This window comes from Xenopus tropicalis, chromosome 5, assembly GCF_000004195.4.
Source record: "Xenopus tropicalis strain Nigerian chromosome 5, UCB_Xtro_10.0, whole genome shotgun sequence".
NCBI lineage: Eukaryota > Metazoa > Chordata > Amphibia > Anura > Pipidae > Xenopus > Xenopus tropicalis.
In genome coordinates this window covers 51717939-51745778 of record NC_030681.2, presented here as the reverse complement: position 1 = coordinate 51745778, position 27840 = coordinate 51717939, and the positions used below count along the sequence as shown (strand labels likewise).

The 27840-nt window shown below is 39.5% G+C and overlaps 1 protein-coding gene across 5 annotated transcripts in view; it reads right to left on the bottom strand.

The window, feature by feature from the left end:
* Positions 1 to 27840, bottom strand: part of smyd3 (SET and MYND domain containing 3) — a 303636-nt gene that overhangs the window by 44727 nt on the left and 231069 nt on the right. For 4 of the 5 annotated variants that reach the window (XM_004914626.4, XM_031902500.1, XM_031902503.1 and 1 more), the window contains exons 10-11: positions 14328 to 14415; positions 1971 to 2139 (exon numbers count right to left, since the gene is read on the bottom strand). In XM_004914626.4, coding sequence (XP_004914683.2) covers positions 1971 to 2139; positions 14328 to 14415 — 257 coding nt within the window. The remainder of the gene's footprint in view (positions 1 to 1970; positions 2140 to 14327; positions 14416 to 27840) is intronic. The other variant, XM_031902501.1, reaches the window with a different exon arrangement.

The following is a 27840-nucleotide window of genomic DNA, read 5'->3' as shown; positions in this document are numbered from 1 at the left end:
GACATTTGACAAATATATGCCAGTGTCAATGTATGATATTAATAAGCTGTCATTTGCCAAGATCCTATCATTGCAAGGAACATACTTCTGCATAGTACAGCTTTCTTCAAAATTAAGATACTGTATATATTGACTGTGGCTTCCCGTGCTCTCTTGTTTTTTTCAATGACTTTTGAAATAAATTCATTTTTTTTCAAAGATAAAAAAGTTGATGAAATGAATATACAATAGCTTAAAATGAACTGTGTGTCTCTTTGGGACTCAAGGATATGGTATTGTGCTGAAACAATGGGGTTGAATAAGATAAATTGCTTCCAAGGTTCTCATTTCATTTTGACACCATTTAGTTCATTTTTCATGTTGTGTCATAACTCTGCGTTGTGTTTGCCTAGTTTTATTTTGCAGCTTTCAAGAAGTGGTGAAAAAGAACATTTTTATAAATGAATTTCTGTACAGTATTTTTAAAATATATACGATGAAGACTTTAGGACTCATTTTCATATGCAGACACAGTAAGCAAAGTGCAATTTTAAGGTCAATTTATATGTTTTTTTCCCACAATGTGGAGTTTATTCCAATAAGGCACACGTCATTGTGGGCCCAAGCAGACATTGCCCCTGACATAATTGCGCTGTTTGGTGGAATTGTATTCGAACTTGCAAAATGAACATAACTGCATTACATTGCAAATCTGACGCAATTGCATCTGGATGTCCATCTGGCATCATTTCTGACAAGAGAGAGACTTGTGTGCCTGATAGGCACAAGTGTGTTGCAACTATTTATGCAGGGAGCAAAGGAAACACTGGAGCTTCCACCTGGTCAGGAGGTGGCAGTAGCTACAGGGTTTCCCTGCACCAACAGGAGCAGCAGTGCAAGATGTATGGTCTCCATATGAGAGCTCCAGTTTCCTCCCACACTCCAAAAACATACAGGCAGGTTACTTGGTTCCTGATGAACTGAACATAGTGTGTATATGATTGGGAACTTACAATGTAAGATCCAGTAGGGAGGCCATGGACTGATGCATAAAGATAGGTAGGGTAGAGGTAGGTGTCTAAAGTTAAAACAACAAACCAATAATCTGCTGCATTCAATTAAGGAAAGATTTTTCTCAGCAAGACTCCAAAGTAATGCTAAGGTAATGCCAAGGTAAAGAAGGGTTTGGAGGCAAATAGGAACTTTGATTAAAAGATAGTCAAGTTACATTGAGAAAAATGTCAATAAACTGTGGAGAAACCTGTGGTTAGGATAAACTCCAGGACTTAAGCTAATAATGTTGGCTTGGTTTGTGAAAGTACAGTAAGTAGAAGGTATACAGGTATAGGGGGCATTATCTGGAAATTATTGTAATCAAATAATGAATATTTTTTTTAAATTATTTTCTTTTTTCTCTGTAACAATAAAACAGTACCTTGTGCTTGATTCTAACTAAGCTACATTAATCGACATTGGTGGCAAAACCAGAGAGCTGTTGAAATTCCAAACTTGAGAGCTGCTGAACAAAAAGCTAAATAACTGAAAAACCACAAATAATAAAAAATGAACATCACTGTCTTCATTATACTAAAAGTTAATTTAATAGTGAACAACCATTTTAAATGGAAAACTTTAGTTTCTTAACACTCTGGATCAGTGCTGTCCAACTGGGGGCCTGCACCCCCCCTTGTGTGCCCCTACCATCTGTCTGGCTGCTGTTACTGCTTATCTTTGGGTAAGCTTTAAATGGTATCAGTACTGAGATTATCAAGCCCCTGCACTGTTCACACCTCAGTAAGTGGCTGTAAAACCATGTTCTATTCACACTTGTAAGGCCCTGCATACTCTGCCTGCCCTATGCTCCCTGTGTGTGCCAAACTCTGCCTGACCTAGGCTGCCTGTGTGTGCAATACTCTGCCTGCCCTATGCTCCCTGTGTGTGTCATACGCTGCCTGACCTATTAAATCAATTAATTTGTTGCTTTCACTTACCTGTATGGCTCCAAAGTTCGTAGGCCAAAATGCAGAGCTTCTTCCCATAGACCAAGGTCGATAGAGGCATCCATTGCACAGTCAAGAATTTTGAGCTGATAAATGTTTTTGTCTGGGAGATAATACCTGTTCATCAACGTCTTACACAAGTTCAAAGCTTCTTCTGCTGCTAGTAATAACATTTCTTAAGGAATAATATATATAATATATAAACAATGCAAAATACCGTAATAACATATATAAAGTTGAAGGTATATTTTAGTCAGGTAAGAGGGTTAATTTCCTTAAAAATCACAACCAGGGCACAATTACTAAATAGAAAACTGGCAGCAAACAAGATAGCTGAAGGGCGGAGGGCTGCTTGCTGCTAGAACTGCAGGGACTGTGGAAATGCAGATGTTTTATCCAACAAAAGTACAGCAACTCACTGGAGTTTCTTTGGGTTTTGTTTGCTTCCTTTTGTTTATTCAAATAACCCTGTGGCATCATTACATTATTTGTAATAACATTTGTAAGGACTGTTTGTCTGGGCTTGCTCACAATATAAACATATCTAGCAAATAATTTTACAAACAAACACTCATTTTCTTCTAATGCAATATTTTGGTTAGGTTCTCGTGCATATTCTGCAGACAGACTGAGAACTGCCTACTACAGTCCCTAAATGTTAATATTAATTGGCAATTATGTATGACAGAGGGGCTGCTGTTAGCTGCCATGCTTAATGTTTTATATTGAGCCAGTGTGGGACCCTTACTGGTCATTTCTGATTCTCTGGGCAAAGGTGCAAGAGAACTAAGGGGTACAAGAGCCTGGGGGAATGACTGAGATGTGTACCTCGCACCTAATAAAAAAATACAATTCAACATTAACAGCACAACATTAGGGCGCACAGACCAACTCTGTCTTTGCAACAGGGTAGGCACAGACAAGGCCTCATTGCAGTCTATGTTCTTTGCCGCTCCCTAACTTGTGCGTCTCAATGTTGCACAAAATTAGGGAACAGGTGGGGGTCAGGAAGGGAAAGCCTTGGGGCCTCCCCCTACCACCCTTCATATATATAGCCCTTCTAAATACTGGCAGCACTATGTTCAGGTCAACCGAAGGTCTAAAATGGAAATGGAAGAGCAGTGACCTTGCGGCAATTGTGCCACAGCATAGTTACATAGTTACATAGTTACATAGGGTTGAAAAAAGACCATTGTCCATCAAGTTCAACCCATCCGAGTAAACCCAGCACACAACCTATACTAACCAATCTATACACTCACATACATAAACTATATATATACAACCAGTAATACTAACTGTAGATATTAGTATCACAATAGCCTTGGATATTCTGCTTGTTCAAAAACTCATCCAGGCCCCTCTTAAAGGCATTAACAGAGTCTGCCATTACCACATCACTAGGAAGGGCATTCCACAGCCTCACTGCCCTCACCGTGAAAAACCACCTACGCTGCTTCAAATGGAAGCTCTGTTCCTCTAATCTATAGGGGTGACCTCTGGTGCGCTGATTGTTTTTATGGGAAAAAAGAACATCCCCCAACTGCCTATAATTCCCTCTAATGTACTTGTACAGAGTAATCATGTCCCCTCGCAAGCGCCTCTTTTCCAGAGAAAACAACCCCAACCTCGACAGTCTAACCTCATAGCTTAAATCTTCCATCCCCTTTACCAGTTTAGTTGCACGTCTCTGCACTCTCTCCAGCTCACAGCAGAATAACAGAAGCACTTTTTCATTTTGCATGCTGCCTCAGGTGGTTGGAACTGACCTCATTTGTGTATTTGAAATGCCAGTGAGTTTGAATACAAATACCAAAAATATTTAACAGGAACCAATATAATATTCACTACTAGGCTGGTAGCAGTTATTATCTGAGTGCATGTCAAAAAATGCAGTTTCTTTTATTTAAAAGTGTCTTCTTAAACAAACTAGATTTTTTTTACTATTTTGATTTTTCCATCAAAACTTTAAACCTGTAACGGATTAATGAAAGCTAGGAATTCAAAAAAGGGAAATAATTCAAGCACTTGTTATTTACAAATTCATATATAAATTGTTTAAATAGAGAGTTAAATCATACGTTACACTTTAGTGGGTGTTGGGGTCTCTGTAAGGCTCCATAGTTCCACCCACTGCTGTGCAGTATCTGCCTGAAGTGGAGACACTGTATAAACCACCTAAGGTTTTTCTTTGTACACTGAGCTGAAAAAATAGGTGAAAATAGGTGAGTGCCATTTAGTTAATATAATAGTGTCCCCAACAAATCCTGCTAAGGGAAAAGCAAGTTTACGGTTCTTCTTAAGAACTGTTCTATGAAGAAAAATGTTACTATTCGAAAACTTGCAGAATTGCATAAACCTGTTTATAAACTAGAACAACATAGTTTAAGAATAACAGATTAAATACTTAAAAATAAAGGTTTGGAGCTGCAAAGCAAATGTTGTTACTATGGATACAGATACCAAAAAAGGATCCGTAAAACAGATAATATGAAGAGCCAAACCCCACTAGGAGAACTAAAAAGATGAGGGAATATTTATGCATCTTCTAAGTAAGGGGCAGAGGGAAGCAGGCAAGAACAGCAGGCAGTGGGCAGCAGAGAAAGGCACCATGTAGAGATAAGCCTAAACAGAATAAGAGCTGCAATTTAGATATTCCTCCTATGTATCCTTTTGCATTATTTAGGATAAAATGTTATGGTATACATACAATATAGCTGCAGTGAGAGAAGTACATTTTTACAAAGCACCTACAAAAAAAAAGCATTTCAGCACCCCATACAAATGGCCTTAAAAGAATATGAAGATGGTCGATTCAGTTCTTAGATTGAAAACAAAAAAATTGGGGGTGGCTTTTTAAGAAGCCAAAAATGAATGGACTATTTCATTCATAGTTTATGTGTTGATACAGGCATGTATCCAGTTTTGAGGTGAGTAAGGAATTTATTGAAGGAAGGAATTTATTCAGTTTTCTACTTTCAGATCTAAAGATATGTGTAGCACAAATGCAAGGAATCCTTGGGAGATGTCAGAAAATGGCTATGTTTTGCTTCACATCCCAGTACCCTGGGCCAGATGTTCTAGCAGCAGATAAAAGAAAGTGTTTATGGTCAGTGGAGGGACCTCAGTGTTTTATGGTTTCATTGTACTTAAATAGGAAAACAAGCACATATTTTTCAATTTAAATATGATCAGTTCACATCAAGGAAATGAATACTTTCTGCTAGAAGCTATAACATTAATGACATCCCAAATGCTTACGATTACTCACAAGGTAACCAAATACCTAAGCAGAATCAGTGTAATATACTGTATGCTGTGGGGTGACTAGTACACAAATGACTGGGGAGACTTAACAACTGCTGGGTAAGCAAATGGCCCAATATAGAAGGGTTAACTCCACAAGACAAGACAGGTGAGTTCATTGGCACTTAAAGAAAAGAGGACAGTAAAGTGAATGCTTTGGACTGTAAAGCAGATTTTTGAAAGACAGCCATAGTGAGGAGTGAATCTCTCCTGTTTTGCTTTTCTGAAAATACGCAAAACGTTTAAAATACTTGTGAAACGCCGAAAAATTTGCAAAATGCGGCTCCTTTTTTTACATGACCGCAACCTTTTTGGCACGACCAGTATCAGCCATCCTACACATGGGTATAGGATTAACTTGAAGGACTACAGTATTTATATGTCTAAAGACTTAATCTACATAATTAAATGCCCCTATGGTCAAGTCTATGCGAGACAAACCTCACTTAGGTAAAGTTAAGGATACAGGAAAACAGAAGTGATATTAGGAATTTTGAACCAGACACTTCACTAATAAATCACTCCATCTGGGACTGCTTAAATTCTCTTGGTGTTTCACTTTATGATATGCTTGGTTAAAGGGCTCTGTGTAGCTGAAAACATGTCAGCTCAATGAAGTTTCAATCAGCAGTACATACTGCCCTGGAGTGCTCCTCTCTTCTTTTTAATATACTTTAAGAATTGGGCTCAGGCGGAGCCACCAGGGAGCAGAGCACCTTCAATGAAGCTGAACTACACACCTTAGGCAAAACTACAAATATGGACACAGAGCTTACAATTACATGGCATATTATTTCAGTAGTATTACTTAGAAGTATTAGAACACTAATGTGTGTAACAAAAATCACAGTACTATGATAGTTTTGAAGATGAAGACCCTAAATTGTCAATATAACTAATTCCATTATATTTGTCAGGTTTCTACTTGTGAATTATTGCCTATTAAATAAGGCAAAACCAGAGTTGTCTAATGCCTTACGGTCAGTAGAAAATGATACCAGAGCAGCTTCTTTTTGAGCAAGTGCTTATAACTATTTTGCAGAGACATTTTAACTTTTGAGTGTTGAGAGATTAACATAGACCCTCCAGCCATGGAAGCAAAGACTTGTTGCTTAAGACATTACAGCAGGTGTTAAATCACCTCTGGGTAACACCTTTTGCAGATGTTTGAGTAGACAAAAGATGTAAAGTGTCTTGTATTCCCTAAGGCTGGGTGTCTACCTTTTAAAATTTGTACTCAGCAAAAATAACTTTGACAGCAGTAAGAAAGCAATAGGTGAAAGTTTTTAGGTGTAACAAATTTTTAGATACGACCAACAAATCTATTAAGTTTAGCAATGTACAGATTGACATGGTTACCATTATATTCTACATTGTTGTGCTGCCCTAGCAGTTAATATTTGTCTATTATGTTTAAAGTTAATGGTTTATATCAGTGGTTCTCAAACTTCCTAATGCCGCGACCCTTTAATACAGTCCCTCATGTTGTGGTGACCCCCAACCATAAAATTATTCCTAAGACCATTGGAAATATGTGTTTCCCGATGATCTAATTCTAAGGCAACCCCTGTGACAGGGTCCCGACCCACAGGTTGAGAACCGCTGGTTTATATGCATATACATTGTTATACTGCCAACTAGTGACCACGGTCATATTGCAAGTTGTTTATTTCTAAGTCTGTAGACCTTCCCATTCCCCTTCCCTATATGTGAAGTCAGTTCCTCTCATCAATCCATTCCTGTTCCTGCTTTCAATGTGTGAGGAGCTACTCCAGGGGGTAGAAAAGCAATATTCTTTATGATCTGCGGCATTTGTTCATCCACTCCAATTTTTGTATAATCACTCCAGCATATATACATCTGCTCCAAATAAAGAACCTTTGTGGATTCCAAATGTCTGGTGAGTTCTGCTATCTGGCACTGATTGCCCACAGTGGTTGTGCCCAGCTCCATATAGGCCCAGGGAGAGAGGTCTCAGGGGAAACTCAGCCATTATCACAGCAATTGGAGTCAGGATAATTGTGCTATATTCCCTACAGTCACTTGGTTGCAGAGCTTACAAGTTATGTTTTACATAGTTACATATACATAGTTACATAGTTAAGTTGGGTTGTAAAAAGATCAAGGTCCATCAAGTTCAACCCTTCCAAGTGAACCCCAGCGCACATATATAGACCCATACCAACCTATCAATACACTCACATACATAATCATATATTTTTAGTAAATTTCAAATTCATGTCATAATCATTGACATATTTCTACCGTCAGGAATGTTTTTACTTAAGCCAATAAAAGTGAAGTCTTATACAACTCGTGGAAGTGCGGCCCTTTACTTCCTGATTGTTAATAGCCCATGGGACATGGTCTGAAATCACTGAGGGGCATAGTAAGCCAAACAAGGTGGTAAAAGGAAACATTTACTGCAGGCTGACACAGAGAGATACCACAGAACTACATCAACATATAGTTGGTATTACCTTTTAAGAAAAATAAGGAGTACAGCCTTTAAAAGGAATCACAAATAATAAAATAGTCTAACTGAAAATGCAAACTAAAATAAAATGGCTGGATAAAACTGGAAAGGAACAAAGCCTAACAAGCTCAGGAATCCACATTTAATAAGACTGGACTGTTGCTATGAAGGTAACTGATGGCACTGTTCAGCATAATGGCACAGCGGATAACAGGCTTCTCTATAATTACACGTTAGTGCAACCACAGAGAATGTGTCATACTGTGAGTATCTTAGGGCACAGGTTTGGAGATTAAAAATGTAGTAAGCAATACACAGCAACACAAGTACCTACAGAATGCTGGGATCTTCCTTTACTATTTAATACGTTGAAACTTTTATACTAAGTCATTTATAACAATACAGTACAAGGCCTACTCACTAAAGTTTCCATGAGGCATTACTTCCAAGAATGTGCGAGGCGATAACTAAATGTTACCTCCTAAATCATCAAGCAAAAACTAACCAAATAATTCAAACGATTTGTGATTATCCCCAGTTTTGTCATGTATGAAAAATGCTTTAAATATATGAAATGGGAAGAAATATGCTTTGAGAGAAAAACATTTCTATTTTTTGGAAATGTTAGAACTGTAGAAGCAGAGGGTGCTTACTTCTATTATTGGAGCATGCCTTTAGCTGTCTCTGTGTGGCCCATTTGTTATTCCTAAACACCAACAACATCATCAGTGGGGAAACGATCAGATTAGCCAGTAAGCAAGACAACAACCTGCAGGATGCCCAGAGCCCAAGATGACTGCTGCAAAAAGTAGAATACTGGGGAGGAGACTATATTTGGTGCTTAGACACAGGGTGGTACCACCAAATCCTTACCTAATGGTAGGCAGAAATGTATTCCTGCTGAGGAGGTGCCAGGACAGACCAGACGTTCCAATACCACTAGGCATGGACAGATACACTGACAGCCAAGTTACTAAATGCCCAGAAGTGACTGAAGCTAATGTTGACAGTACCAGCAGAGTGGAACTGCCTGTGATCTCCAGTTGCCCCTGTGAGTAAGCAGCTACTGGGTAATTATTTGTAGAACTGCAACCCATTGTAACCCTCCAGTTCCCCCAGTGAGTAAGCAGCTACTGAGTAATTATTTGTAGAACTGCAACCCATTGTAACCCTCCAGTTCCCCCTGTGAGTAAGCAGCTGCTGGGTAATTATTTGTAGAACTGCAACCCATTGCAACCCTCCAGTTGCCCCTGTAAGTAAGCAGCTACTGAGTAATTATTTGTAGAACTGCAACCCATTGCAACCCTCCAGTTCCTCCTGTGAGTAAGCAGCTACTGGGTAATTATTTGTAGAACTGCAACACATTGTAACCCTCCAGTTGCCCCTGTGAGTAAGCAGCTACTGGGTAATTATTTGTAGAACTGCAACCCATTCCAACCCTCCAGTTCCCCCTGTGAGTAAGCAGCTACTGGGTAATTATTTGTAGAACTGCAACCCATTGCAACCCTCCAGTTCCCCCAGTGAGTAAGCAGCTACTGGGTAATTATTTGTAGAACTGCAACCCATTGTAACCCTCCAGTTGCCCCTGTGAGTAAGCAGCTACTGAGTAATTATTTGTAGAACTGCAACCCATTGTAACCCTCCAGTTGCCCCTGTGAGTAAGCAGCTACTGAGTAATTATTTGTAGAACTGCAACCCATTGTAACCCTCCAGTTGCCCCTGTGAGTAAGCAGCTACTGAGTAATTATTTGTAGAACTGCAAACCATTGTAACCCTCCAGTTGCCCCTGTGAGTAAGCAGCTACTGAGTAATTATTTGTAGAACTGCAACCAATTGTAACCCTCCAGTTCCCCCTGTGAGTAAGCAGCTACTGAGTAATTATTTGTAGAACTGCAACCCATTGTAACCCTCCAGTTGCCCCTGTGAGTAAGCAGCTACTGAGTAATTATTTGTAGAACTGCAACCCATTGCAACCCTCCAGTTCCCCCTGTGAGTAAGCAGCTGCTGGGTAATTATTTGTAGAACTGCAACACATTGTAACCCTCCAGTTGCCCCTGTGAGTAAGCAGCTACTGGGTAATTATTTGTAGAACTGCAACCCATTGCAACCCTCCAGTTCCCCCTGTGAGTAAGCAGCTACTGGGTAATTATTTGTAGAACTGCAACCCATTCCAACCCTCCAGTTCCCCCTGTGAGTAAGCAGCTACTGGGTAATTATTTGTAGAACTGCAACCCATTGCAACCCTCCAGTTCCCCCAGTGAGTAAGCAGCTACTGGGTAATTATTTGTAGAACTGCAACCCATTGTAACCCTCCAGTTGCCCCTGTGAGTAAGCAGCTGCTGGGTAATTATTTGTAGAACTGCAACACATTGTAACCCTCCAGTTGCCCCTGTGAGTAAGCAGCTACTGGGTAATTATTTGTAGAACTGCAACCCATTGTAACCCTCCAGTTCCCCCTGTGAGTAAGCAGCTACTGAGTAATTATTTGTAGAACTGCAACCCATTGTAACCCTCCAGTTGCCCCTGTGAGTAAGCAGCTACTGAGTAATTATTTGTAGAACTGCAACCCATTGCAACCCTCCAGTTCCCCCTGTGAGTAAGCAGCTGCTGGGTAATTATTTGTAGAACTGCAACACATTGTAACCCTCCAGTTGCCCCTGTGAGTAAGCAGCTACTGGGTAATTATTTGTAGAACTGCAACCCATTGCAACCCTCCAGTTCCCCCTGTGAGTAAGCAGCTACTGGGTAATTATTTGTAGAACTGCAACCCATTCCAACCCTCCAGTTCCCCCTGTGAGTAAGCAGCTACTGGGTAATTATTTGTAGAACTGCAACCCATTGCAACCCTCCAGTTCCCCCAGTGAGTAAGCAGCTACTGGGTAATTATTTGTAGAACTGCAACCCATTGTAACCCTCCAGTTGCCCCTGTGAGTAAGCAGCTACTGAGTAATTATTTGTAGAACTGCAACCCATTGTAACCCTCCAGTTGCCCCTGTGAGTAAGCAGCTACTGAGTAATTATTTGTAGAACTGCAACCCATTGTAACCCTCCAGTTGCCCCTGTGAGTAAGCAGCTACTGAGTAATTATTTGTAGAACTGCAACCCATTGTAACCCTCCAGTTGCCCCTGTGAGTAAGCAGCTACTGAGTAATTATTTGTAGAACTGCAACCAATTGTAACCCTCCAGTTCCCCCTGTGAGTAAGCAGCTACTGAGTAATTATTTGTAGAACTGCAACCCATTGTAACCCTCCAGTTGCCCCTGTGAGTAAGCAGCTACTGAGTAATTATTTGTAGAACTGCAACCCATTGTAACCCTCCAGTTCCCCCTGTGAGTAAGCAGCTACTGAGTAATTATTTGTAGAACTGCAACCCATTGTAACCCTCCAGTTCCCCCTGTGAGTAAGCAGCTACTGGGTAATAATTTGTAGATCTGCAACCCATTGCAACCCACCAGTTGCCCCTGTGAGTAAGCAGCTACTGGGTAATTATTTGTAGAACTGCAAACTGCAAATGTGGCCCATTTGTTGCAGTTCTACAAATAATTACCCAGTAGCTGCTTACTCACAGGGGCAACTGGTGGGTTGCAATGGGTTGCAGATCTACAAATTATTACCCAGTAGCTGCTTACTCACAGGGGGAACTGGAGGGTTAAAATGGGTTGCAGTTCTACAAATAATTACTCAGTAGCTGCTTACTCACAGGGGCAACTGGAGGGTTACAATGGGTTGCAGTTCTACAAATAATTACTCAGTAGCTGCTTACTTAGTTTTGTCATGTATGAAAAATGCTTTAAATATATGAAATGGGAAGAAATATGCTTTGAGAGAAAAACATTTCTATTTTTTGGAAATGTTAGAACTGTAGAAGCAGAGGGTGCTTACTTCTATTATTGGAGCATGCCTTTAGCTGTCTCTGTGTGGCCCATTTGTTATTCCTAAACACCAACAACATCATCAGTGGGGAAACGATCAGATTAGCCAGTAAGCAAGACAACAACCTGCAGGATGCCCAGAGCCCAAGATGACTGCTGCAAAAAGTAGAATACTGGGGAGGAGACTATATTTGGTGCTTAGACACAGGGTGGTACCACCAAATCCTTACCTAATGGTAGGCAGAAATGTATTCCTGCTGAGGAGGTGCCAGGACAGACCAGACGTTCCAATACCACTAGGCATGGACAGATACACTGACAGCCAAGTTACTAAATGCCCAGAAGTGACTGAAGCTAATGTTGACAGTACCAGCAGAGTGGAACTGCCTGTGATCTCCAGTTGCCCCTGTGAGTAAGCAGCTACTGAGTAATTATTTGTAGAACTGCAACCCATTGTAACCCTCCAGTTCCCCCAGTGAGTAAGCAGCTACTGAGTAATTATTTGTAGAACTGCAACCCATTGCAACCCTCCAGTTCCCCCTGTGAGTAAGCAGCTGCTGGGTAATTATTTGTAGAACTGCAACCCATTGCAACCCTCCAGTTGCCCCTGTGAGTAAGCAGCTACTGGGTAATTATTTGTAGAACTGCAACCCATTCCAACCCTCCAGTTCCCCCTGTGAGTAAGCAGCTACTGGGTAATTATTTGTAGAACTGCAACCCATTGCAACCCTCCAGTTCCCCCAGTGAGTAAGCAGCTACTGGGTAATTATTTGTAGAACTGCAACCCATTGTAACCCTCCAGTTGCCCCTGTGAGTAAGCAGCTACTGAGTAATTATTTGTAGAACTGCAACCCATTGTAACCCTCCAGTTGCCCCTGTGAGTAAGCAGCTACTGAGTAATTATTTGTAGAACTGCAACCCATTGTAACCCTCCAGTTGCCCCTGTGAGTAAGCAGCTACTGAGTAATTATTTGTAGAACTGCAACCCATTGTAACCCTCCAGTTGCCCCTGTGAGTAAGCAGCTACTGAGTAATTATTTGTAGAACTGCAACCCATTGTAACCCTCCAGTTCCCCCTGTGAGTAAGCAGCTACTGAGTAATTATTTGTAGAACTGCAACCCATTGTAACCCTCCAGTTGCCCCTGTGAGTAAGCAGCTACTGAGTAATTATTTGTAGAACTGCAACCCATTGTAACCCTCCAGTTCCCCCTGTGAGTAAGCAGCTACTGAGTAATTATTTGTAGAACTGCAACCCATTGTAACCCTCCAGTTCCCCCTGTGAGTAAGCAGCTACTGGGTAATAATTTGTAGATCTGCAACCCATTGCAACCCACCAGTTGCCCCTGTGAGTAAGCAGCTACTGGGTAATTATTTGTAGAACTGCAACCCATTGTAACCCTTCAGTTGCCCCTGTGAGTAAGCAGTCACTGGATGGAGAGAATTACAACCCTGCTTGGACATTCTAGCACTAATAGAGGGTTCCCTGATTTCCCTGACCACTGCTAGTAGATTGCCATGATGTACTGACAGCATCAGAGGGCCAATTTATCAAAATTAAAGTTTGCTTCTTTTTCCACAGTTTGAGAAGAAACGCAACAAAAAACGCAAATGTACTCAAGAATATTCTTAAGAACCACTAAGAGTCTGTTGGAAAAAATCAGAGAAAAGTCCCCAGAAAAATTGTGGCAAGTAAAAGCTGGCGAGGTTCAATAGAAGTCAATGAGAATTGTCTCTAACATCTTTAATTATTCATTTTCCCACTTTATTAAAAACATTCATTGAAAATGAATGGAACAATGTGATTCTCACCAGATTCTCAGTCAGCAGTCAGTCAAGTCATCGGTTTATTGTATATTGCGTGACATGTTTCAGATCCAATGATCCTTTATCAGGTACTAGTTGAAACCAGATAAAGGATCACTGGTTCCGAAATACGTCGTGCAACATACAATGGAACAGATGACCTGATGACTGACTGGGTTTTCCAGAGTGATAGTTACTGCTGCTTTGTAAAGTTTAGAAGGTTTGATGGTGCCGTTACTCTATTTAAAAACCCACAATATAACTTTAAATACCGGAGAACAGCACCTTGTTTGCACCATTACATTCGAGAAGAAGTCAAACGAGTTTTGTGTCCGTTATTTATTTTTCGTACAAACTCGAATCTTGATAAATCTGTCCCCTAAGTGCACTTCCCTCTCAGCACAAAAATGCTAGCCTAACCCTAAAACATGTATCTTTGCAAAGGGAAAGAATCACACCGTTATGCCGACAATGCCTTTAACTCATTTATTTGCAGAAACAAACGGCACATGAAGAAGGGGTTACCCCACGAAAGCTTGTGCCGTTTGTTTCTGCAAATAAATGAGTTAAAGGCATATTGGTGTGATTCTTCCCCTTTGCAAATATACATGGAAAAAGGCTTGGGAGCGGCTGAGAAAGTCAAGCACCCTCTGAGATTATGTATGTAAGTGATGTGCTGAAAATTTTTCTTTATGTTAACCCTAAAACATAGCACAAACTAAGGATCACACAGATATTCAAACAGGTATTGAAGTGTTAAACAGACGTTATGTCAATTAGACAGCAAATTGTCAATTTTAATTCAGCTTTCAGGAATACCCCCCTTTAACCGCTAATATAAGACACAATACCATAACACATGCTATTTGTTTGTGTACATAAAAGGATACTGTTCTGTGACAGCAGCTCTTCCAGTCTGGATACTGAACTTTCCACTTCTCTTGAAGCTTCTGCATCTCCTGCCAGCATGTCCTCATCCTGCACCAATACAGCAATGTGTTAATGCACACGTTATTGACAAAGGAGCATATTTCAAGAGCAAAGTTACAGTCTAGAGTATTTTTGACAAAAATACGTTCAGACTGGCAAATCACCTCATTTATCTCATCTATATCATATCCTCTATGCTAATATTCCACAATTGTGCTGTTGTATGGGAAAACTATTCTGGCAGATTTACTCAAAACCTTGCCACCCCGAGGCGGCCTTGTGGATGCCGCCCCCCTCCGTCCCTGATGCTTAGGTTTCTGATCACAGAGGTGTGAGGGGGAGCTGCATTGCTAGTGCAGAGAGCGCTATTGGGCTCTCTGCACTAGCAGAACTGATATTACAATTTAAAAATCGGAACTTTAGCTCAAAGTTCCCAGAAGTGGCTTTTCCCGACCCTTGTAACATTCAGGCTGCGCCGCCTGAGCAGCGCCCCTGCCTACCCCCACAAGTACTAAAAGGAGTTTTGGTGCCATAACATGTTGCTAGGCAACCGGATACTCACTCCCACATGTAAATAATACCTATCTACAAATAAATTGACTAACATCTGAAATCAACCGAAAGAATCCAGGCTAAAGTCAGGCAGTGCTGAATAAGAACGGCTCAGATCATAAAGCAAAGTAAAAGCAAAGGGAAAATAGAAAAACAAATAGTAGACTGAATAAGGTATAGAATGAAAAGGGAACTGTTTACTGAACATATTTGTATAGATTGTTCCCCCTCAGATAGAAATATTTAACCTTCTTTGGCACTGAAAAAGTACATGGTTTAAGTAAGAAATTTTTAAAGTTAATATGTAATTTTACCATAAAAATATGCCTGATTTATTGATGAGAACGTTAGCAAAGATATAGTTAGTATAGTTTATCTACTGTATCTGTCTTTCTATATATACAGCCCATTTTATATATATATACAAAGTTCAAAGAAAAGGCACTCACGATAACGAAAAACAAATGATGCCTGGGTGCAGTCCTTACCAATGCGCAGAAACTAGAACGAACAGGCTGCTCCACACAGGACTTATGTAGAACATAAAGGTTTATTAGTAGATTATAACAAAGACTGACGTTTTGGCTGGTATTCCAACTTTGAGGAAAGGCTGGAATACCAGCCGAAACGTCAGTCTTTGTTATAATCTACTAATTAACCTTTTTGTTCTACATAAGTCCTGTGTGGAGCGGCCTGTTCGTTCTAGTTTCTATATATATATATGTGTGTGTGTGTTTGTGTATTAACAAATTACATTGCTATACATATTTCATACATAAAGCAAAATATCCATCTCAGTGATCTTTTTCCACACTCTGATAAACTAAAATAACATATTGTCTCTACAGACATCTTCTTGTGTTTCAGCATGAAAACATCTGAGATTGGCACCTGTCATTTACTCTTTACACACCTTGCTGTGCCTTATGCCAATATGCCAGTTTCTTCTGCATTTTATAATGAGGTGCAATGGACGCAAGGGAGTCCTGGAATTAACATTAGCCTTGAGTAGGAACATGCTTTGCATGCTGAACCTACATAAATACTAATGCTGTTTCTGGCTCCACAAGTAGAACTATGCCAGAGACGATGCAATTTGCAGGTGACAGCGTCAGAGGTCTGGTTTTCTAATGGGCTCCAGGTACCCAATTCCAATGCTGGAACTTTTTTTTATCATGGATGCAACCAATCCAGAATTCAATTCCAGAATCCCATGTGTTCGGCTAACCCAAATCCCAAACTTTAATATCATGCCATCAAAATCACATGTTTAGTAGTATGGTGAATCCAAATATTATCAGTTAGGTGCTTCCCTATTTATTATTACATAATGTTTAAATTCCTTCCATATCATATACCACCCTGCAACTTTTTACATGGGCAAAGATGGGCTTCTAATTCTTTGTTGGCCCCTTCACTTCTCATCAAGTGAATTAAAAGAACACAACCAACAGTTAAGTATAAAAAGAAGGCTGCGATAATCCAGCTGTAATATATCTAAAGGCTTATAGGTCAAATGGCTTGAGATCCATACCAAGAGCTGGCCAATGAAGTGTGTACAAAATGCCAAAAGAGATATTTAAAGGTCTTGTTTATGTATGTATGTATGTGTGTGTTTATCTAGTGCTACTTATACACTCAGAACAATGCATACATAAAACAACCAGGGCTCAATACAATAATTAATAGTAATAAATACAAAGTATAGGTACTTAAGAATAGCGATGAGTGAATTTGCTCGCCTGGTATGGATTCAGGGCAAAATTTGGCGTTTCATGAGTTGCTAAAATTTTTGCAAATCTGTTCTAGAATTTCGTTGTGTGTTTTGTTTCACCAGAAAAAAAATGCGCTCTTCCCATGAGAAAAAAATTCACTGTTTTTGGTGTGAGAGAAAACTTGAGAAAAACCTCCCACTGACTCCAATGCATTTAACACGGGAAAAAACACTCAATGACTCCAATATATTTAGAATGAGAAAAAATGTGGCAAAATAAGGGCCAATGACTCCAATGTATTTTGTGAATTTTTCATCAAAGTGCTCATCACTACTGTTTGTCGTCACTATTACATTTTGTAATTTGTTTTCATATACAGACAGTTTGGTACTTTGCATAAACATATAAAGCTGATTTTATCTCACACTGTGATGTATTACAAAATATCAAATAGATGACATAAATAGGATCCTGTGTTATGTAAATCCATATTTTATTTGCAAATGCAAGTGTGATGAATGACATAGGAAAAAAAAATGTAGTTGGTTGTGTGATCAGGACTCAACTAGAACAAAATAATTGAAACCCTTGAGTATCCACTCAAGACAAAAAATCAGATTTATAGACATAATGGATTGCTTTTAAGGCTCCACTTGTAATAGAATGTGCCCATGGGCCTTTTCTGGTGAACATGAGAATAGAGTGCCAAAACTTTAATTGCATTATTTTGCTTTAGTTCATGTGATTCTATATAAGGGAGAAAAAAATCTATAAAATGTTGATAAAACAACTGGTCTTAGTAAATATGCTCCTGTTTAATGTATTTAGTTCCATTGGTAGAGCCATTAGGTTCTGTTTGTTTGTTTGTTTTTTTGAGCAGAAGGTAGCTTTAGAGTCAACAATTTAAAATCAAGTGAGTTGCAGGGCATAACATGACTTAAATGTCCTTTCAGAATTCCAGGAACAGGGAGGGTTTGCTTGACTTGTAAATGTAATCCATTCATTTAAAACACGAATGACAACATCAGAAACACATGGAACCAATTTTCTAGACTTTGGTAAACCATCACCTTGCCAAGATATGAAGGTCATGATTAGGATAAAGGAGCCGGTACTGTTTCGAGTCACAAAGATCCATTCCTGTTTAGTGTCCTGGTAAACCTCCTTCCTAGTTGGATAAATTCCATGAAAAACTTCTTCTTAAAAAAATATCAAGAACAGTTATAATAAACTGACAGTCATGACTATGTTCCCTTACCCCACACAGCTTAAACAGCATGCACACTAGGGGGCCGATTCATTAAAACACGAGTTCGAATCCTGAATGGGAAAAATTCGGATTGGATACGATAATTTCTGAAGATCGCAAATATCACGAAAATGCTTACGAAAAAATCGTATTAGTCACAATAATATCGTATTGGCAATCCGGAAGTCACAAAATTTTCGTACCGAACGATTGTAAACAGCGGCAGAACCTTTCAGAATTTTTTGTGCAAACGTACGAAAAAGTCGCGCAAGCGTACGAAAAAGTAACGCAAGTGCGAAAAAAATAGGGGGATATTTATTAAGACGCCAACGCTCGGAGCGTATTTTCGCCTATGTGTAGCAACAATAAAACGTTGTTACACAGACCTTTAATGCTTCACTTTGCAACAGACAGGTGCAGTGCAATGGCAGAGATCCTATAGTCTGTATAAAAGACCTGAGATGATACTAGTGAATGAGGTATAGTGAAAACAAGCACCTCACTGCGACTCCAGCCTAACAGGATGGCATTTGTCTTCAATTTCATTGGTTGGTATACATTATTGGGGGCATTTACTAAAGCACATTTTTGGGGGGCCATGCTTTTTTGTCGCAGTTATCGTGTGACAAGTCAATAAAGTTGCCGTTATAGCGCAACAAGTTTAAAAGTTGTGGTTTTTACAACTTTTTTTGATTTGTGCTTTATCAGTTTGGATCTTTTGATAAATGACTGCCTTTCATGTGGCCTTGCCACAAACCCGGGCCCGGTCAGATGGGCCATAAACAAAAAAAGCAGTAGGATTTTGGGATAGAATGTTATCATCTGGACTCATCAAGACTGCACTACACATCTTGTTGCAATATTGCAATATTGGATGTACAAGTAAAAGCTATTGTCAAACAAACAAGGTCATACAGACAAAGCTTTGTAACATGTCCGATCACAATATCCATGCCACAATAATAACTGTCAGGATCATTTACTCAATACACAGGGACAAATTATGAAATAAAAGTCACATCTCATGACAGTAAATTCATGTGTATGGCATAGCCAGGAGAAGTTTTTTTTTTTTTTAACATAACCATTGTTATACCTTTTTTGTGTGGGGGAAGGAAGTAGGAATATTGCCTTCTTCCACTGTGAAAATGTATATTGAGAAGGAATATTAAATACTGTTTACTATTGGACTGTTGAATAAGGAGCACCATGCTCTGGGCAGACACACACATTCCTGAAAACAGATTATATTTATTGACATTGTTAGTAAAGTTTTCTATTCATCTACAATATTCAGCTACATGCAAGCACCTCTCAGTACAAGCAAGCAATCATTTCTGGAATTTGCTGTTTTTCAATTAGCAGGTAATGTTCTCAGAAGGGACTTGAGCAATGATCACATTAGTAAACAGTCTTAATTACAGATCAAACATCTGCCATGTAATGCCTGCCTTGCAGCTCTAAAAGATAGAACCTTGCCATATGTGGAAATATTAACATTGGCCTAATGTACACTGCTGTAACCTTTACTTACAGGACCTCACATAAATCGGCCAACTGAGGCCTAAGAAAAATGAACTTGCAGTAATTGTTTGCTGTATCCTTGGCTAACCTTTCTGTCTACAGAAATAATTGTAATTTACTTTCTTCTCAATGATAACTTCAGTTCTGCCTTTGCAACACTATTTTACTCGCCACTGTAGGAATCTCCATTGAAATCCGGATTAAAGTAATGACTTTTTGCTTTATGCTACTCTGTTAGACAGTGTGATATGGTGGCTCTGCAGTTGCTGAGAAAGTCACTTTCAATGCCTTCTAAACAACTAGACCCGATTCTGTCACAGATGATAGATAGTGCTGCTGGTTCTGTGCTTGCACAAGTACAGAAGTCTGGAGATCTTGTTTACCCATTTTTGTCAACTGTTCAACACTTTGTATATCCTTCTGATCCAAGGAGACAACAGAAACCATTTAGAATTGGCAATATATTTAACACTATGGAGGACAAACAGAACAAGAGCTTTATAGCATGATGTTATTTTGGGGGTAAAGGCCTCATGGTCTCAATCGCCAAATTTTTTGCACTTTACTCATTATGTGGGGCATTGTACAAATAGCCGTTCTGAAACGTAATGCAGAGACCTATAGACTGTGGCTTGAATTAAGGGCTGCCTGCGTTAGGCAGTGCTTAATTCAAAAAGAGGTGGGGGGAGATACATAGGCATCCAGCCCCCTGCTCTGAAACCTGTGCATCATTTAGATGCGCAAGGTACCAAGCAGCAGGAGGCACAACCCACATCGGACCCTATCCTTACTGCCTGCTCTAAGTCAGACAGTAAGGATAGGGCTGGGGTGTGACTCCTGATGCTTCTCTTTGAACAGAGCATCTGATTTTTGATCCAGCACTTTGTGCTTGGCAGGGGGCACAAGTGCTTGTGAAATTAGAATTAAAGGGCACACTCATGTGTCATGAATGACCCCTAATATCTTACATGTAATAAGCAAAATGTCCAGAAAAATGTTATTCCATTGAATTACAGTGAAAGAAACCAAAGTCTCATCCAGGAATTTGGTGGCTTTAAATAAATTTTGGCACAGATTTACCAAAGGCAATACAATCTAGTGCCAAAGGAAACACATTTTAGATTAGATTCCTTTTATTTGCCACATACACAGTTACACAAGAACAGCATGTAGTGAAATGAAAAAGTAAAAGAAACAAGTAAGTTAGAAACTAAAAACAAAGTCAGCCTGAACAGAACAATCAGGAAGGTGTCAGGACATAGCTGTATAATGGGTATTCAGGTCAAGCAAACTGTAATATGAAAGTAAATATTGGCAATGTATTCCTGGTGAGGAAGCACCAAGAACATCCCAAAATAGTGGCTCAAGGTAAAAGATGTAAAGCAAATATATTTATTGATAAGATAATTTGCTAAGATGGTTGTTTTCATTCTGTTGGTTGTTTTCTTTCAGAAGGTCTAGATCTTCTTTAACACTTATGCATATCTCATTTATTATTCATTTGTACTTTGATCATTCCCATCATATACTTTTATCAGAGCCAGGGCAAGCTGGCCAGCATCTTAGGCAACCCAGCCAGCCACCTCAATCCCGCCCTGTGTGCATGATACTGACATGGGGGGGGGAGGAACAAGCACAGTGATGAGTGGCGGTGGGGGCATGAAGGGCCAGAAGGCAGACAGAAGAGGTATATGACTAGCACCCTCAACCAAAGTGCCCTAAGCACATGCCTCTTCTGCCCACCCTTAGTTCTAGCCGTGCTTTTTATGCACCTTTATAGTATTAGGGAATTGTTTTCTGTGTTATCTATCACTACAATCCTTTCAATTGTCAATATTAAAACACATATTAGATAAATAACATGAATGTCCCTTCCCTGGTGGTCAGGTCAAAACTGAAATATCATCATTTGTTTACATTTAGAGTTTTACACTTGTGAATATAAATCCATATCTAAAGAATCTATTCATATTAAACCTAGTGGGGAAGAAAATAAAAAGCATTTTGATTTATTGCTATTATTAGCAGAACAAAAGTATAGAAAAGAGTTATGCAAATGTCATTTCTACATTAATAACTACATTTTCTGGGGGAATCCTAGAATGTTTTTACTGTGCATGATTAAGTAAGTCTCTCTCTGCAAAACTGCAAATAATTGTTAAGAATAAATGTTAAGGTAGGAATATACACAATATACACAATGTAGGTAGGAATATACACAATGTGAATAAAGCACTTTTCAGCAGAAAGCACTGCAGTGTTGTTCTCTCCCAGGGGCTTTGTTTAAGCAATTTATGGAAATAAAACATAGAATTAAGCTCAGCTTTTCTACTTTTGGTGCACCTATGCCATTTGTACCATGTTAGTGCTGCATTAACAATGCTTTTCATACCCCTGATTGTTGAAATGCACCAAGTGGCCAGTGTAATATTTTGCTGTGTGATGGACCAAAAACCAAAGTTGCACTAAGAGATACAAAAATATCAAGCATGCACAAGTCCAGGGCTGGGTTTGCCAGAATATTAGTTTTTTTGTCAAGCAAACATGCAGCTTTAGGCCACCCTTATTACAATGAGAGCAGCCGGCGCCACCTGCTGAGCAGACACTCAAGTTTCATGACTAGGTGGCTTTCCCACAAATCCAGGACTGTCCACATTAATGGTCGTGAAAGCCCTCTGTGTTTTTTTACATCATCAATGATCTGTTTAGTCAGTGGAACAATATTGCTTATACTGGCCCTTCCTGTGGGAATAAAATTCCCTGTATTTGGGCAACAGCACAAGAAGATTCCCATTGTTTTTCTGTAAGTGCAATTTGCAGCTTAGCATGTGGCTGGCAAAATGCTGGTAACTGCCCCTACGTTGACTTATATAATAATTGCCAGGACCCTGCCAGAGCACACACAGCAGTTAGTGTTGCCAAGTGCTAATTGTTTGACTCTTGAGTGCACTGGCAGTATCAAGGTGATACATACCAACATGCAGGGGGTCTATGCCCTTTAGTCTGTATCCTTACGGTACTAATTTTCTCCTCACTCAGCCTGTTACTTTTACCTGCTAGGTGCTATGTAACTAACTATATCTATGAAACTCCTCAATGTAAGATGGATTATTCTATTTATTATTTAAATAGCACCATCATCTCCCAAATCACTTTAGATTTTGGACCATTTATAACTAATAAATAAACACAGAATAGTTTAAAATGTATTTAATTAACATTTTTATTAGGAGATACCTCAAGGTTGTGTAGGGACCCATAGGGTTAATGTGCCCCTATGACTTTAAATCCTACCTTTCCTTTTCTCCTTGTTACTGGGCAAGATTAATGTATCTAGTTTGGTTTTTACATATACCCTGTTATTGGCCCATAGGTAAACCACACCCTACCACACTTTAATATAGTGTTTGGGAAGGGGCGGTTCTGCCTTCTTGGCCTGTTATCTCTGATCTGTGTGGATGCTCCATGAAGCCTGGGATCCACACTGGCCCAGAAGTGTTAGGCCCTAAGGGAGACCATTACCCTTAGTGAAGTCGGGGAGCAGGCCCCCCTGAATGAGGTATAGAAAGCACAGGTTATATCATTTTATAGCACTTTCTAGGAAAGTGAGTCAAGTAGCACTTATATAGAAAGAGCAGCTTTCCAGCTCCAACTAGGAGAGTAAAGGTGTAGTCTCCTACAGGCTTACTGCCTTAGCATAGGGACACAGTAGTCCCAGGGATCATAGATTAGTCCTAACCCTGCCCACACTTAGGTGGGCTAAACCGGTGGACTTTTTATTTTTCTGTCACTCTCTTGGCTGTCTTTACTTTGCCCATAAACTTTGAGAGGGATAAACCAGTGGACACCATACTTCTCTGCTTAATCTGCATTACCATCAAGTAAAATGGCTAATGATGATCCTCTTTTTTCCTTTTCAAAAAAACCATATGTACCTAGCGATCCACTTTTCCTAATCTGTCACCTTCAGCATCTGCACTTAGCTTTAGATTGATGGCTCTTTTAAAGGGAAACTTCATGTTCCTTCTGTTCAGACTGGATTTTTGTCAGGCACAATTCTCTCTCATAGAATTGTAAATTCTTGGCCTAGTTATCTTGTAAAGAAATTGTTGTAAGTAAGGTACCTACAACACTATTGTATATATAAAATGTGAGTGTGATGACATCACAATAAAATCACCATGAGACACAAAGCAGGAAGATTTTCTGCACTTATTTTCCTCCACTTTATTAAAGGGATTCTGTCATGATTTTTATTGTATACTTTTTATTTCTAACTTACATTGTTTACATAGCAAATAATTCACTCTACCATTTGAAATTTTATTCTTGAACCAATGTAAGTACCAACCAATGTATTTTTTATGTTGTTATACTGGTGTGTAGGCAGCCATCTCAGTGCGTTGTGCTTTCAATAGGAACCAGTGCTAAACATTAGAACTGCTTTCAGGTAACCTATTGTTTCTACTACTCCCATGTAACTGGAGGAGTTGGATTTCTTACTATTGAGTGCTATTCTGATACCTACTGGGAGCTGATATCTTGCTCCCTTCCTATTGTTCTGCTGATCGGCTGCTGGGGGGAAAGGGAGGGGGGTGATAACCACTCCCCAGTTCTTCTCTTATTAGTTTAATGCAGCTAAAATTACATTTAATTAAATTACATTTAATAATACATTCATAAATTGCTAATACAGGCATAGGACCTGTTATCCAGAATGATCGAGAGGGTTTTCCAGATACTTTTTCTATACTTCAAATCCATAAAAAATCATTGAAACCAACAGGATTGTTTTGTTTACAATATGGATTACAGTAATTATATCTTAGCTAGGGTGAAGTACAAGGTATTCAGATTCATTAGTGTGGTCATATTAGCAGGCCAAAATGAGCTCTAAAAACACTCTTAAGAAATATCAATGAAATAAACTGCTACACTTAAATAACAAGACTAATTTGCTGCATTGCACTTCATTTAACATGGGAGCAGCATTCATTTTGTTGCAAGAATATTTGTGATTTGAAATTATAAGGCACAAAACATATCACAGTGAAGATATAGTAGTTTGGTGCATTCAACTAATTACTTTAGAAGTGAGACAGTTATTAAACTTTTATTAGCTATGACATTTTTATGTGGATTTCTACGGATACTTTCTTAGTAAAAATATTAAATATGCACAAACATCAGAAAGTATGTAGGATATTTGCAATGATCAACAGAGCTGGCTTCAAGAAAGTAATGCAGTAAAGATATGTTCTAAAAGTCAGCCAAGGAAACACGTCAAACACATAGGTATCACATGGATTATATTGCTATAAATGGTTGGCTGGAAGAAGAGTGGAATCAGAAACAGTCAATAAACATTTGAATCGTAAGCTGAGCATTTTTATTCTTTTCCAAAAGCACAATGTTAAAAAATTCTTTGTTACATATGTATGTGGTTATTTAAATGCAAAACTACATTTTTCAAAGGTTAAAAAAAAGTGTTTTGAAGTAATTTTCATAGTATAAATCCCACTTTCTTATCTGAGTTTTCAGCAAACAACAAATTATACTCCCACCAACTCTATAGAAAGAATATCAGTTGCTCACATTCAAAAATAAAAAATGATTATCCTATAGCCAATAAAAGCAAACACTTCTTTTTTACACATCCTAAATATTTATTTTAATACCACTGGGATTTTGTTATGATATGACTATCACATAAGATTCTTTTTCGAGACCCAAAAGTCAACACCTGGAGTATGTATGGTAGAAGACACCTTGCTCACAATGGGGTTATTCTACTTATGTACATGCATGTATATCTTTCCCATTTACATTTAAAATATCTCGCTCACAAATACTGTACATCCTAATACTGTAATGTATAGTTGTTTATGGGCATCACTTTCTATAAATGTCAGCATAACTGGAATTGAAACATTGAAAGAGACAATGTTCATTAAAATTCATAAGGTATGGGAAAAAACATGCAGAGCTGGCATTGCAATATAAATGTGGCATGAGGTAGCAGAAAGATATGTAATGATCCTGTATTTCTTTCTTTTCTTTTGGTATTATACTTTACATGATTATTGTGATACTAATCTATTTGTACACAAAATTAGTTTTCTATCCCTTTAGCGCTAACCTGTGTGTGCCTCAAAACACAGCTTTAGGCTAATGCCACACGAGGCGTAGGGCGGATATTTTCGGCAAGCGGAACACAAGACTTTGCATTCTCTCACATTTCCATGCGTATATGCACCCGAGCGTATCTCATTCATTCCGGTGCAGGCACATGTAGGAGGCGTAGGGCGGAATTTTCAGCAAACGATTTTCCGCTTGCCGAAAATATCCGCCCTACACCTCGTCAGACATTAGCCTGAGATAGCTGATAAGGACAAAGTGGTAGAAAAGATATGACAAAGTGTTGATGTTTCTTGTCAAACATTACAGACATGACATGCCATCCCCCCCCCCCCCCGTGTACTTTTGGAATGGCTGTAAATACAAATGTAAGATGTGTCAGGCGGGGGTCGTCACCCGAAAGGCCATCTTAGGGTGGCAATGCCCATAGAAATGCCCCTGTGTACAGGATATTCATGGCTCTTGTGTGTTTTGCATATATATATATATATATATATATATAAAAAATATACAGTTTGGTCATTTCCTTATGGCAGTGCTGTCCAACTGGCGGCCCGCGGGCCGCATGCGGCCCACAACCCCCCTCTGTGTGGCCCCCCACCTGTCTGGCTGCTTTGATGGCTTACTCTTGTGTAAGCTTTAAATGGTATCAGTACTGTGATTAACTGCCCCCCCTGCATGGTTCTCACCTCAGATTCAGGCTGTAATCAGGCTGTATTGTTTAAATATGTAATCCCCTGTGTTGTTCACACCTTTTAATCTCTGCATTGTTCCCCCCCTGCAGTGTTCACACCTCAGGCTCAGGCTGTAATCACCCCCATTGTTCACCTGTTCACACCTCAGGAGCAGTAGAAACCCACAAATAATCCCTGCACACTACAAAAAGAACATATACTGAGGTGGTACTGCAATTAAAAAGTTTTTCAATATATAGTTATTGTGCAGACTGTAGGAGCAGTGCCAGCATTGTGTCACTGTAGGCTGCCTGTGTGTGCCATACACACAGGCAGCATAGGGCAAGCAGAGTATGGCACACATAGGTATGGTAGGGAAGGCAGAGTATGGCACACACAGGCAGAGTAGGGCAGGCAGAGTATGGCACACACAGGTATGGTAGGGAAGGCAGAGTATGGCACACACAGGCAGAGTAGGGCAGGCAGAGTATGGCTCACACAGGCCAAGTTTGGCACAAACCAGCCAAGAATGGCACACACAGTGAAAGTATGGCACACGCAGGCAGGGTAGGGAAGGCAGAGTATGGCACACACAGGCAGGGTAGGGAAGGCAGAGTATGGCACACACAGGCAGGGTAGGGCAGGCAGAGTATGGCACACACAGGCAGGGTAGGGCAGGCAGAGTATGGCAGGTTTTTGCTGTACTACAACCATTAATATGGGTATGGTCATGTGATAACATGGGTGTGGTTTCAAGTGGGTGCGGTTTCAAAAAGGGGAGTGGTCAAAACTGGCTTCCATTATCGGCCCTCCACCACGTAGGTCGGAAAAATTCCGGCCCTCGGTACAACAGAAGTTGGACAGCACTGCCTTATGGGATACAAACTGTAAATGATATCCTTATAGATGGTGCTTAGTGATATCATCAGTTATCATTGGAACTTAGTGACTCACTAAAACTTATGATAAATAATGTACCCCCTGTTGTAAATATGAGGATATTAGAAGTCACCTTGGAGTTCCATAACCTGTATGGACAAATTGTCATGGAACTCCTTGGTGACTTAAAATATCCCTATATTTTAAAATATGGGGTACTTTATTCCCTATATATTACATTTACATTACAAATATCTCACAGATACCTCAAAGACTACAAAAACTACAGTGTGCATATATATATATATATATATATATATATATATATATATATATATATATATATAGTGCTTTATTTGGATCACTTTCTATAAGTCTAATAATTTAAGTGTTAAATAAACATTGTTTTTTCCCCAGAAAGGATTAAAGGGGAATAATCACGAAAAATGTTTTTAGAATTTTGAAAAAGACAAACATTTTGACAATTTTGCACTGTTGCAAAGTTATGGCTTATTATTGAAGAAGTCCCCATCCCCCAACCTCCAGAATCCCTGGTCTGCATCAGTGACGCAGAAATGCGTGAGTGACAGAGCAGAGTTAAAGCTGATTTGTTGTGGCATATCATGTGGCCACACCCCTCAACAGCAAACATGTGTAAAGGGAAAGTAAGGCAACTATGTGTATACAGGCACATAGACTCCTGTATGGTGGATTCACGGACACCTCTCTATGTCTCTCAGTC